The sequence below is a fragment of the Pleurodeles waltl genome, chromosome 6 (genome assembly GCF_031143425.1).
Source record: "Pleurodeles waltl isolate 20211129_DDA chromosome 6, aPleWal1.hap1.20221129, whole genome shotgun sequence".
Classification (NCBI taxonomy): Eukaryota; Metazoa; Chordata; class Amphibia; order Caudata; family Salamandridae; genus Pleurodeles; species Pleurodeles waltl.
Genome location: NC_090445.1, coordinates 720,943,895 through 720,957,981, shown reverse-complemented (window position 1 = coordinate 720,957,981; position 14,087 = coordinate 720,943,895). Strand labels below are relative to the sequence as shown.

At 44.4% G+C, this 14,087-nt stretch overlaps 1 protein-coding gene across 2 annotated transcripts in view; it reads left to right on the top strand.

Moving 5' to 3' along the window:
- The window catches only part of INPP5F (inositol polyphosphate-5-phosphatase F), an 855,919-nt gene that overhangs the window by 514,340 nt on the left and 327,492 nt on the right, over positions 1–14,087 (top strand). For both annotated transcript variants that reach the window (XM_069239234.1, XM_069239233.1), the window contains exon 8: positions 2,752–2,950. In XM_069239234.1, coding sequence (XP_069095335.1) covers positions 2,752–2,950 — 199 coding nt within the window. The remainder of the gene's footprint in view (positions 1–2,751; positions 2,951–14,087) is intronic.

Genomic DNA, 14,087 nt, shown 5'->3' with positions numbered 1-14,087 from the left:
ATGGCACCTTTTCCTCTTCTCAGATCCTTCCAAACATGGGGTAGAACATGTCTACTGATGTTTCAAAGTCTGCCTTCAGTGCCTCTGAAGGAATGTTGTCAGGTCCTGCTGCCCTCCCAATTCTCAGATGTTTGATGGCTTGCAGTATTTCTTCCTTGATTAGTCTGCTGCAGTCGATTGACAAGTCCTTGTCGCTTGGTTGTATGTCCAGTGGTGACTGCAGCACAGGGTGGTTCAGCAGTGCTTGAAAGTGCTCCACCCATCTCTGTTGTTGGCCTTTGTTACCCTTGATTGTCTTCCCAGCTTTTATTTTTAACAGGCATTTCTGTCTTGCTGTAGCTGCTGGAGAGTTTCCCTGTTATGCCCTAGAGTGGTTTCAAGCTTAATGGCTTGCTGCTTCATGGGCTTCTGTGGCAAGACCATTAATGAATCTTCGCTTGTCTGCTCTTAAGCTTCTCTTCGCTTCCTTGTTAGTTTAGATGTATTCGCCTTTGTCTTTTGTGTTTTCTGCTCTTGTTTGGATGGTGTTGGCTGCAGAGTTCTTTTCCATTCTTTATGCTTATACACGGTACCTAATTGCAGGACGATGCTTCTTTGATCTTCTCCCACTGACTTTCTACTGTGTCTCTGTTGCCTTCCAGGACTTAAAACTTGTTACAAAGGGTGGGTGACTGAGTATTCAATCGGTTTCTCTGCATCTATGAGTAGGGTTGGTGCTATATTTTGCAGACATTGGTTTATCGGTTCCATCCAGGCTTTCTTCAGCTTTAACTTTATCCTGTCCATGACAAGGTAATGGTCCACTGCCACGTTTGTACTTCTAATTACTCTCACATTCTGCGGGGACCTCCAGAACATCTTGACAATGCAGACATGGTCAGTCAACTTTTCTGTTGAATGGCTTGGTGACACTCATGTTGCCTTGTGTATTCTTTTGTGTGGGAATACACTACTGCCTACTACCAGAATGCCTATGACTTGTTTGTACCCAGTGTTGTTGCTTCCAATCTTGGTATTCATCCTAGCAACCTATAACAAATAGACATTCCACTCAGTTTAGAAAATCCTGTACTTGAGATGCATGAGTTGCAAGAGTGTGTATCATTATAGGCAATAAAGTATTGCATTTCATTGGAAAGTTCACATGGATCCTCTGATGATATAATTAAACTGGTAACGTTTACAAAAATAGGAAGTTCTTATGCTGGCGTTAAAGGTGGTCCAGCAAGGCCTCAGCCATATTTTCCTTCCTAATATAGACAAGCAATACAACAATCAACTACTATCACAGCAAGCAGGGAATATGTATTCTTTCTAGATTTTCAAAGGGGGTTAAAAAGCTGGCTTTATCTCAAGACATAATACCCGTTCAACGTCCTGATATAAAAAAAATTGAAAACAGACATTTTAAACTGATATCTCTCAAGAGATCATCATTATGTAATCAGTGGAAAAGTACTTTGAGAAATTAATGTTTTTGGGGGACTGACAGATGGAACTGTTCTCAAGTACATGAAACATGAAATTCTTGGACTGTTCAGAACAAAACTCCACAGGGAATTCCCTGTTGATTGCATTCTTCATCTACCAAAATTATTCTCACACTGAAAGATTCCAAAATCAATACAATCTTTATTTCTTCTATGTAGCCAGACAAGCCATGTGAGTTTCAGAACTGTTCATCCTTAGAAAAACAGTAAAAGGGTTTGCTGTATAGAGCAGACTTCCTATCCACAACAAAGGGAAAAATCTGTTCAGCATAAGTATTGGGCATCTGAGGAATTTCAGTACACACAACTAAATCTGTCACCGTACTGTAGGAATATTCTTAAGGACCTCAAAAACATGCCTCAAGATACCCCTATGCCTTCAAATAAAATATATTGTGTGTACGGTGGCAAACAAGAAAATTAGCCCTCAGATATACTAGGAAGAGATAATGCTTCCTTACCTCCTTCAGCCAGTCGAATTCTCCCTTACCAGTGATGAATAATTTTCTAGATGGTACAAAAGTATGTCCTCCTCTAACAAGACTCTCCTTATGAGATGAAAATATTTATTTTTAAATTAATCTGCCTTCAATATGCACCAGTGTGTATGTGTGGCCCACATTTTCCATGGAATATTTTTGTTGGCCAGAAAGGATAGTGACATGATCTCTGTCCTTCTGTAGGTTTATAGGATTTTAACATAAGCTAAATATTTTTTATAAGCTATCTTTCACAACAATTAATGTTAAAACGTAACTTATTTGAAAAAAGTTTAGATCATGGTGCAAAATATGCATTTCATAAAGCGTGTAAATTTGTGAAGAATTTCTTCAAGAAAGAGTCTGGTAAATGTAAAAACAAATTAACTGTTTTGTTGGTATGTTTTCGCAGAACTACATTTTACACACTGTTGTCCTATGGTATTAAACTACCTAGTCTTTCAGGCATACAGATTGGAAGCACTTCTTTAGGATGTTACAGGAAAGCAGGTGCCATTCTAGTTTAAAGGTTTAGAAAACTAAGCTGTGGATGCCATAGAGGTAAGTAGCTAGGCTAAGTCCCAGGTTATGCCTGCTGTAACAAAACCTAGATTCCGCGCTCCTGCTTTTTGTACTGTTGGCCAATAGTCAATTTTACAAGCATTGAGTCCAAATGTGAAGGTGCAAGTCAGGGGACTATAGGAATGTCTCTAACACAGATAATTAGAGCAATTGTGCACAAAACTATCCCTGATTGAACATGTACATAAATGTTTCTTTAGGATCCACAGGTGGATTTTTGGATCATCCCAGTGATCCAGGGGTTTGTGCAGATAGAAGAACTTGTGGTAAATTACAATGAGTCATCCGATGAAGAGAAAAGCAGCCCCGACACACCACCACAGGAATGTACCTGTGTGGACGATGTACACCCGCAATTTCTTGTGGCACTCATATCGCGTAGGAGCCGACATCGAGCAGGCAAGTGCTGAATTGTTCACGCTTATTTTCCAAGCTCAAGTGTAAATATGGCTGTCATGCCCAGTTCAAGAAATTAATGTAAGTCCAGAGAAGGCCTTTGAATAGATCAGTGTTTGAATGTTTAGAAACATACCATCCTTTACTTAGCAAAAATGATTAATTTTAAGTAGTTGATAGAAATGTGCTTTTATACTGTACCATATGCTTTCTAACTTTGTATTGCTGCTGAATGTGCAATATTGTTTTTTTTTATTGATACTTCACTTTTATTATTCAAAAAGTCTTCAAGGTCATATATGCCCTTATTATACCTTGGGAAAGGGCTTTTCATGTGCTGTTATACTGAAGAATGTAACATTTCCTAGCAGTCGTGAAGGAAAGTTTCAATTTTGTGTCAGGACCAAAGGTGAAGATTATGCTCATCTTTCTTAACTTTTTATTAACCAGCAGAATATAAAGAAACTCAGAACTCCACGAAAAAGAAATACAAAAAACACAACAGCCAATGAATAATCTTCCCAAATGACCATATAGTCCTCTCTCAGGCACTTCCTCTTTCTTTCCTACTTGGGAAAAAGAAAAGTGCTCTTGATATTATATTCTTTTTTTTGCGTATGTTGTGCTTTGATATAACGTTTGTTGGTACGAGTTAACTACCCTTGCTTTGCAGATACTTTGACTGTGGGAGTGCACTCACCGCTCCTCTCACGGCTGATTCCCTCAGGCTGCTAAAATGCAATGAGCCCCTTTCGCCGCAGAGTGCGGGGTAGTGCTGCGCCGTGGCCATCGAAACTCTGGAGAGGTGCCTGACTCAATTGGCATATGCCTGTCCCGTCCCATTCAACCTCTCTCGTCCCATTCAACCTCTCTCTCCCTCAATCCAAAGGCCCCCCAATGGGCTGAGACCAACCAACTCACCGTCCCCCCAAACACAGGATAAAATCTTGGGTGAACATGACTGCTTTCGATGAGGTGAAGCATGCTTTGTTAGAGCGCCTGCTTCCCCCCTCTACTATTGACCTCCCTGGATGCCTTAAACACCGTGGTGGATCCCCTTTCAGTATTACCCTCAGTGGATGCTGATGATGGTGACTCTCAAGGGAATGCCAATGATGAGGGGGCCCTTCAAGGCCTTTGAGACCATCCCAAAGTCCCTTGGTGGACCCCCACGCACCGGAATCCTCCGATATACTAGACCTAGATGACCTAGTCCACCCCCAATCATCAGAATGGTTTTCCTTAAATAAGGTAAGTTCCTATGTTGTTGGCCATCTGAGGATACCCCTGAAAGAAGGAAGTCTGTGCCAAACTGCAGGCTAAATCCCCCCACCCCTCCTTGCCAGGAAAAGTATCTTCCACCCCCTGAAATTGACCTAAGAGTAGCTACATTCTTGCAAAAGTTCATTTGCGATCCTAAAAACGGGATCAATAATAGGGCTTGGAAGTCCTGCCAAGACAAAGCTTTTACAAGTCATTGGGCCTCTCATGAAAAGTCCGGAGTTGATCTCAGGGTGGGCCCAAAGGGAAGTAATTTTTCTGGGGAATGCCAACTTGGCCCTCTCGGCCGAGAGGAGCAGATCATTTCTGATTAAAGTAGACCCCAAACTAGGGGACCTTGCTTTCACTGAGGCCGGGCCAGTGGTACAAGGCTGTCTCTTCAGTGTACCGTTCATCAAAGAACTGTCGAAATTTGTGGCAACGTTCACGTCTCTTGATATAGCCCAGTCCTCAATTAGGAAGGTTTCCATCCATGCCTTTTCATCGAGGCCATTCGTGGTAGAGAGTGCTCGACCGGCCGATTCTACATGCAAGGCCCCACCAGAGAATAAGGCTTCCACAAAGGTCAAGGCCAACACCGTTTCGGGGAGTTCTTCCCCACCATATGAGGCCAATGTGGCAGAGGCAGCAAAGGGACACTCGGAGGCCAGCTCCAAGGATCCCAAGCTGACGAGTGTTCTGACTGGGGTTTTCTTACCAGTAGGGGGGCGGTTGGCTTAGTTCCTTATCAATTGGGAATCTCTTACTTCAGACGCTTGGATTCTTCAGACAATCCACTGCTTTCAGATAGAGTTCTATGGCTCCCCGTCAAATCCTCACGCTCGTGCCCATTGGCCATTTCAAGATGGAGGGCATCCGCCTACTCCGCAATCTGTTGGGTCTCGACGAGTGGATGATATGTCTTGATCTTCGGAACGCATAAATGACAATCCCAATTTTTCCTCTCCATCGTGGCTTCCTACTATTCCAGTGGCGGGTCGAATTTACAAAATCACAACCTTCCCATTCGGTTCAAAGGGCAAGGGGTTTCCGTCTGATCATCTACCTCAATAATCTCCTATTGATGGACCAATGCCCATGCAGACTAGGAAATCAGCTGCGGTACACCATTTCCCACCTTGAGAATCTGGGTTTCCTCATCAATGTCAAGAAGTCACTTTTGTCGCCAACCAGACATACTACCTTTCTGGGTTTTGTCATCAACCTCTCAGTTTACCCTCCTGGAAAAAAGCGAAAATTCACAGAGAATTGAGGAAGACCATCTCCAGGCAGTTGACTTACCTATTTCAGATAGCTTTCATAGTGGGTCTCCGATCTTCTTCTATCCAAGCAATATTTCTGTACCCTGTTCATTACCGGGCACTGCAGTGGCTCAGAACATTCCATTTATGTACGGGTCTGACATACTTAGATCACGTTCCCCTAACGGAAGAAGTGAAGACAGACATGCTTTGGTGGCGGTCCCACATGGAAGCGTGGAATGGTCACGCCATTTTCAGCTCCGATCCTGATATCAAAGAATCAGACATCAGCGGCTCCAGTTAGGGTGCATGCTTTGGAAACTCTTTCACAGGCGGGAAGTGGTCTTCGGACGAACAGTCTATCCACATCAACTGCCCAGAGCTTTTGGCAGGGGCCTTCTCCATTCAATGTTGGACCAAAGACAGGGCAAATTGCTCCGTCCTGCTGAAAATTGACTCCTTGTCAGCAGTCCATTATATCTATCATTTGGGAGGTCCCAGATTTAAGGTCCTGGCAGACCTGGCCAAAGACTTTTGGCATACTGTCTAATTTTCAATATGTCAGTCACTGTGGAATACCTTCTGGGGACCTTCAATCAAATAGTGGACTGGTGCTCAAGAGAATGGCCAGACACCAGTTTGTGGCAGTAAGATCCGAAGTTGTTTTCCAGACTCAACTCCTGTTGGGGCTCATTTACAATAGATCTTTTTGCTTCTCATCTGGACCATCCGAACCCTTTATGCGTTAGTTAGGAGCTGGACCCGCAGGCTTTGGCGACAGACGCCTTCCTTCAGGAGACAGAAGGCACAAGTGGTAGTGATCACACCTGTGTGGAGATCGCAAGTGTTGTTTCCAATTTTTCTGGAACTTCTTTTGATTTCCTAATCCCTCTTTCCCACGATCCAGATATTCTGAAGGATTCCCTCTGTAAGAGTCACCGGGTAGTCCTCCAAGGCAGTCTTCCTCTCACAGCATGGAGGATTACCAGGAGAGATGGAGAGTCCCAGGCCTTTCACAGAAAGCTGAAAGACTATTGGCCGCGGCCTGGGCGGACACCACCTCTAAGCAGTACATATCTAAATGGTCCAAATGGGTGTGTCAGTGTGTTCAACTCTAAGAGGATCCAATGGGGTAATCAAACTTGTGGGACGTTAATGTTGTTCTGAACCTCTTTCAATCGCAAAGAATTGGCAGCAAAACTAGCCATGCTACTGTGCCTGGTTTCCTACCGTAGGGTTTTGGATGTGAGAGCTCTGGACATCTCGAGAAGGGTCTTTAGTCATTAGGGAGTAACCTTCTGTGTCTCCAGGAGAACAAAAACTGATTCCAGAATGATATTTTATTCTGCCTTTGACAAGGTCTGCAAGCTGTGTGTTGTTCGCTGCTTGAAGGTGTACGAACATGCAACAGAGGATTTACGTCCCCCCACGGGGGATGTCAGTTATTGATAGCCATTAAAAAAAACTTTTCAAGTGGGTTCTTCCCCACCATAGACCGATGGGCCATGCATGAGGCAGACATCGATGTTATGCTCTTTGGAGCCCATTCAGTCAGAGGAGTTGTGGCCTTGACGGCTTTCTCTCTAGAGGCTAGACTGGAAGACATTATTAATGCAGCTTAATGGCCATCATACTCTGGTTAAAAGGTTCTACTTCAAATTGGTAATCTGCTTGGCATCCGTGGTGGTGGATTAGCTTTAAATGAGCATAATCCTCACTTCTGGTCCTGACATAGAATGGAAAATTTCCTAGCTATTGTAACGAAACATTTCAGTTCTCTTAAGGAGACAAGGTATATTCCCTCCCATGCATTACATAACTTCTCTCTGCCCGAAGGAGTGAGGGGGATTCCTGATTTTCAACATGGTTAAAAGTAAGTATTACATTTTTTGGGAAATCTGGGTACAGGATTATATTATGGGCTTTATTCTAAAAAAAATTATTTTGCACTGATTATGTTATATTGTTGTATGTGAATCAGGTATGAGTCGCTTTAGGCAGAAAACTTTACTTATTTCCATTTTGGTTTTTCTGGTCTCCAGGCATTGAGTCAACCAAAGGCGAATAATTAGAGCAGTGTTCCTACCTTGCGCCAAGAAAGAGGAAGTGCCTGAGGGGCCAGAAGACTTTATGGTCATTTGAGGAGATCGTTCACTGATTGTTGTGTTTTTTGTAGTTCTTTCATGTAAAGTTCTGGGAAAGGTGATTTCTTTAAATTCTAGTGGTTAATGAAAAGGAAAGAAAGATTATCATATTCCTCGCCTCCGTGTCCTTAACAGAAATGAAACTTTCCATTATGATAGCTAGGAACTGTTTTATTCTATTAAGGGAACGGAGGTGAGGATTACGCTTAACTCCTTCATTTATTCCACTCAGCAGACTTAAACACAACAATGAACAAATACAAATCCCATGAGACTTTGCAGTAGTCTATAACAATAACCATAGAGAACACTCCAATAAATGCAGCATCAAGGAACTTCTTCTCTCAAGTAAACATCCAGGATTTTGCAACCGTCCAAAATCTTTTTTTCTGGTCCGAACCTAGAGAAGATAGAGAAAAGAAAGGATTTCTCTTTGTTGGCCAAGTCCTTCCAGTTCAAATCAGTATCATTACATTTCACAGATGGCAAATGCATAACACAAAAACAGCCTTGTGAGACATTATGCATTGAATCAAAATTAAAAGTCATATTTAACCCATTGCCAGGCACCATAAAATCAGAAGATACTTATCTAACATCGGCGAGTTTCAAACACTGGTAGGAAATGGGTATGCCCAAAAGGGAGGGATAATCTCACCTCTGTGTCTTTAATAGAATTGAAACTTTCCTTCATGATTGCTAGGAAATTGTACATTCTTTGCCAGAACCGGAGGCTTGGATTATGCTAGTTAAAAGCTGGTCGACAACCAGAGAAGCCATACCGTGATGGGTTTAAAATAAAAAGTCTTAAAAGTGGAGTCCAAAGACCAGTCAGCAGCTCTAAGGATATCTTTCAGTCTGCCCCCCAAACAGAAGACTTTAGACGCAATAGCCTCCCGGTAGAGTGGGACCTAAAAGAGAATGTGTCCATAACTGCTTTGTGCAAGAACCATCCCACCCATTGTGCAATCGTAGTGGCTGAGACTGGTTTTAAAGACTTCTTGAGGGAGAGAAAAAGCTATGCAGTATGGTCTGTTTCCTTTTGTCATATTTCATAAGCCTGACAGCAACGGACTGTACTGTTGGGATGGGAGGGAAAAGCTGGGTAGTGTACCACTCTGGTTTGGAATTTTATGTGATGTAAAACAGTAAAGGATATCCCCTCCGGAGTAGACATACAAGCTGTAACATCAAGGCTCTTACGTCAAACACTCGTTTGCGGGAAGTAAGGCATAACAGAATTGCCAGCTTACTTGTTAGATCCTTACGTGACAAATATTGATTGTCTAGCCAAAAATCCAGTAACTGGAGGACCACATTAACATTCCAGAGGGAGGAGTACTTAGGCTCTAGAGGAAAAGATAAGCAAACTCGTCTCAGAAGTCTGCAGACTAGCGGGTGTTCACCAAACGGAATATCCTGAACAGGAACATGACCCACCGAAACGACTGATTGACAAGCGTTGATTGTGCGATATGCTAAATCTTTTCCCAGCAGTTCCCAGAGGAAAGTGAACACATAGTCTACATCTGCACCCACTGAATCCAGATCCCGTTGCAGACACCAGCGTGTCCATCTTCTTCAAGTTGAGCCATATCGTTTAACAAAGGAGTCTGCCCAAGCATGACTGATCAGGGAGGCAGCCTGCTCTGATAGGCCCAGGACTGCTCAGCATCCCCTGTAAACTTCCAGGCCATAAGAAGAGTTCCGTCCTAAACCAGAGGGTGTAAGTTACCTGCGAAGTGGGATTGGAAAATCCATGGAAAGTTCCGAAGAACTGGATATTAAACTTGCGACTTCCAGAGTAGGATCACCAAGATCACCTCCGCCTTCTGTTGTCTGATTAATGCAGTGATCCTCGCTATCATTGAAACGGGGGAAAGGTGTACCCCTGAAATTGACTCCAGTCCTGTAGGAAAGCGTCTCTTGCCTCTGCCAGAGAATCTGGATGCCAGTTGAAGAAGTGTGAAAACTGGTGGTTGCCTCTCAAGGCAAAAAGGACTACCTGCCATGAACCCCAGTGATCCATTATCTTTTGAAAGAGAGATGGATCCAATTTCCATACACTGTAATCCTTGAGATGTCATTCTCTTGTCAGATGCACTGGTACCTTCAACCAAGTACCCCCAGTCGATTGATGTATCAGAATGCTGAGATGTTATCCATCTTCAGAAGAATAGAGCATGACACCATGTTGGCCGCCAGGCTCTTCAGTATGAAGGAATCTAATAGGAAATTAAGGCAATGTATGTGAAGTTTCCCTCCTAGTTCTGACCACTGTCCTCCTGTGGTAGTATTCCCCCCCCCAGGGAGTGCACCAGCCTAGTCGGCTGGCATCAGATTCAGTGATGAGGTACGGGGCTGAGCCAAAGTTGGCCCTGCTGTTCCAGTCATGCAAGTGATCGAGCCACTATTGGAATTCCATCCTCGCTTCCAGGGAATAGAAGATCTTCTCCTCATACGTCAACCCCCTTCTGAGGTGTTGGGCTTTCAGGCGTTGTAGTGGTTGATAATGTTGGGGATCTGAGAATATTGCTTGTATGGATGCGGATAGTAGTCCTACTATTCTGGCTAGGTGCTGGAGCGAGAATTTCTCCTTGTCCAGCGACTTGCAAAGTTCCTGACGAATCAGGAGCATCTTTTCCTGTGGAAGACAAAGGGATTATTTGACCATGTCCACCTCGAGTCCCAGAAAGGTCATTCGTTGGGGTGGAACAAAGTCTGACTTTTGGACATTAAGTATAAGGCCTGGGTCCTAAAGAAGACCTTTTGTCATCTGAAGGTGTGATATTAGAGTGGCCTTGTCCTGGTGCATTAAACATTTTTTTTCCAGGTACCGTGCCCAGAGCCATTCGATAACTGGTCACAATACCTTGGTGAAACACCAGGGTGCAGAGAACAAACCCGAATGGTAGACAAGTGAATTTGTAGATATGCCTTCCTCAAACTGCGGAAAGCATCTCTGAGGGTTGAAAGTTGGAATGGTTAGAAAAGCGATCCAATCTTACTAACCCATCGTTGGGTAATAAAACGACCTTGAGGATGTGAATGCCCTCCATCTTGGAGTAGAGATATACCACCCAGCTGTCGAATTCTATTAGGTTCATAACTGGTCTGAAAACGTCCTTCTTTTCGATCAGAAAAATGGTGCTTAGGAAACCTCTGAGACAAATGAGTGATTGTTCCCTTTTGAAGAAGTTCTCTCACCTCTTGATTCCCCACCTGTGCTCCCTCCTGTGAGAAAACCAAGGGACAAGGTTGACGGAGTTGGTGGGGTGTGTTGTAAAATTCTATGTGAAAACAACTCCCTGTTTGAGGCCCCCACATATCCCCGTTATGGACCTTCACTTGTTAATAAACCATTGCAACCTGCCTCCCACCCCTGATAGGGAAGAAGGGGAATTGCTTACCGGTTGTTTCACCTGGCGCATTGCTGGTCCCTCTGAAGGATCCTTTGCATCCTCTGCTATGACCTTTAGAGGGGTAGAACCCTCCAAATGTATTGTGGTCTTGCCACTGGATGAAGCGCCTGGTCTATTTCTTGGGGTTTGAAGTGTTGGAATGGCTGGAGGAGCACCGCCTTCCTCTTTCAGCCCCTTAAAAACTGATGGGTAAAGACCTTCTTAATTGATTGCTGGACTTTCAATAGTGATGAGAAGGTGTTCACAAAATGTGACAGTTCCTTTTGTGAAAGGGTTGCTGAAAAAACACCCATTTGCCATTGGTCCGGCATCTGTTATAGCCAACTCCCCCAATCTGGGTTCTATTTTGATGAGCAAAGAGAGTCTTCTTTCGGTGGACAGGGCTCAATTGGTATTCCCCAAAAAACATAGGGTGCACTGGTCCCCACCTGATAGAATGGCACGATTGATCATATGACGGAATTCCCTTGCATCCTCAGCCATATCTAACATTTTGGTAAGTGGACCCAGGACATAGAGGGCCTTGTCCTGGCAAGAGCTCTAGGAGCAGTTCAGACCCTTCTTAGGGTCTTTTGCGAATTGGGCCAGGAATGTACCCATTCTGGCACCCATGTCTGGTGTGGCTGCCACTTTGTTGGTCGGAGAAGGTCTTGGACATTCCACTCTTAAGCGGCCACGGACCTCCTGGTCCGTGGGTTTCCTGATCCTGCTCGCAAGATAGCTTGCCACTTTGGGGGTAGGGACCCACTCGGACAAGCAAGGGAGGTAAATGTCATCCAGATTCAACATTCCCAGAACACCTGTAGAATCCATTTCGCTGTCATCCAGCCTGTTTTTTTTGGCGCCGCCTTCTGTCCACCATGGTCGGCTCTGGCCTAGTTCATCACCCAAATCTCCACTAGGGGAATCGGAATCATTCCCTGAATTCTCATCTGTTCCCGGAGGGGAGCAGAAATTATCTTTGGGCGTCTCCTCAAGCTGGGGATCTGGAGCCTCCTCTGTGTCTCTTCAGGAAGGCCTGGCAAAGCCTCTCAAAGGCATACATGGCGGAAGGGGCTGGAAGGATATTGGGTCTCAGTGATTTGGAAGTGGGTCTTGAGTACCCCTTGGCATTCCCCTAGTGTCAGCAGGAGTGGGCCTTCCCTCTTTCCCAACTGAGGTTAAGATAGTATTTCTGACCACCAGGTCAATAATTCTCTGACTAAGGGACTGCAGCACCAGTGAGACCACCCTTTCCAAGGAGGCATACATGGCATCCACAAGCTCCTCATGAATGGGGAGCGGGGTCTGTTCCTCCTGAACTGACCCCCAAATGTAATTCTGAGCACCAGCCATAGTAGTTCAGGTGCACATTTTTTGGAGCTCAAGGCAGGAAAGTGGAACTGTGAGCGGAAGTCTAAACACCCAGCAGAAATTGTACATGCTAATGCTTGATGGGACTTTAGGCCTGCCTGATTTCAAAGGCCTGATTGTGAAGTGTAAGAACAGTGCTCCGCGGTGATATGAGGTGCTTATCTGTAGCCTAACCACAATTAGAGATTAGAGAAAACTAACTGCCACATTGGGCCCTAGGAAACTGAGAGCCGACTTGATGTGCAAAGAATGTGAGGAGAGGGGCGCTCTCCTCAACCGGCAAGCACAGGATGCACATGCCCTGTAGGAAGGCTGTCCGAGCGCAGGCCTCACACTCTCCCTAGGCATACGAGAGTATGGTGCAGCCCAATTGCTGCACGCATCAGGGGCTCTCTCAAGGCAGAGGGAGTTCCCAGGCCCATCCCCACTCCTTGTGCCCGACCGCAAATGCGGCAGCAAAAAGAAACAGGCCAGAGATCTGCCTGAAACCTCCCTGTATTCACAACCCGGTTGGGAAAGAAGCAGTGATGTGTTGTGGCAGTAATAAACAGTACCAAACCATGACGCTGCAAAAGTTCAACAGTATAACACAGCAATTCAAATTAGGAAAACATCACAAGAAATGCTAAATCAAGGAAAAACACTCATCTGGCTTCTGAGCAGCAAAGAAAGAGGAAGTGCTGCTCCTTAATGCTGCATTTATTGGGATGTACTCTATGGTAATTGTTACAGACAACTGCAAAGACTCATGGCATTTGTAGTATTTCATTTATGTGTTTAAGTCTGCTGAGTGGAATAAATGAAGGAGTTAGGCTTAATCTGAGTCTGACATAGAATTTGCCAGTCTATTACGCAGGTGAATGGTGGTAACTTACCCTGACGCAAAGCAGAGCAAATGTAAACCTAATGAGTTCCGCAAACCATACCCCTCGCTGTCTCCAGAAAAATGTTCTATTTTATTTTGCTATAATGTCTATATGTATGTAGGATGGGTAAGGTTATTGGTAATGTGAATTAATTTCAGAATAACCAGCTTCAGGAGCCACAGAGATTGTACTCGAAGTGAGTCACCATGAAAAGAGTTAGGTAGCCCTCTGGCACCGCTCTGAGGAAGGGACATGCAGTAGATGTTAGATGCACTAGAGCATGAACCCGACTCTTCAGTTGGCACTAGTAGCAGCAACATGGAGTTCCAGCTACTAGAAACTGCTGGAATATTTGTAGGTTGGCAGCAGTAAAAAAGAAAAAAAAAAAAAAAAACATGCAGATAAGGTGTTGCAATTGGAGTCAAGAAGGTGCGCATTCATCTGGATGCTGCAGGAGACCTCCCACTGTTTAGCACACAGTGGCCTTATTTAAACTTCCTGGTGTATCACGAATTTACTGCTTGTAGCGTGCAACCAAGAGCTATTGAAGCAGGAACCTACCAGAGGGGGCATCACTAACAGAAGAGATTTCCTACTAAGATACTTTAGCACTGCAGATCTTTCAGTGCCATAATTACTGCTTCATTTGACGAGCCAGGGGTAGATACCCTGGATTCCATAATAGAAAAACAAGGCACAGAGGCTCAAGGCTGTGCTCTCAGTAAACATTGAGAGACTTAGCAACTTTAACACACAGGGTAATGGAATACAGACCTCTTGTAGCATTAGCTGTGCCATATCCCATAGTATTAGCGGGATCTACAAAACTCTGG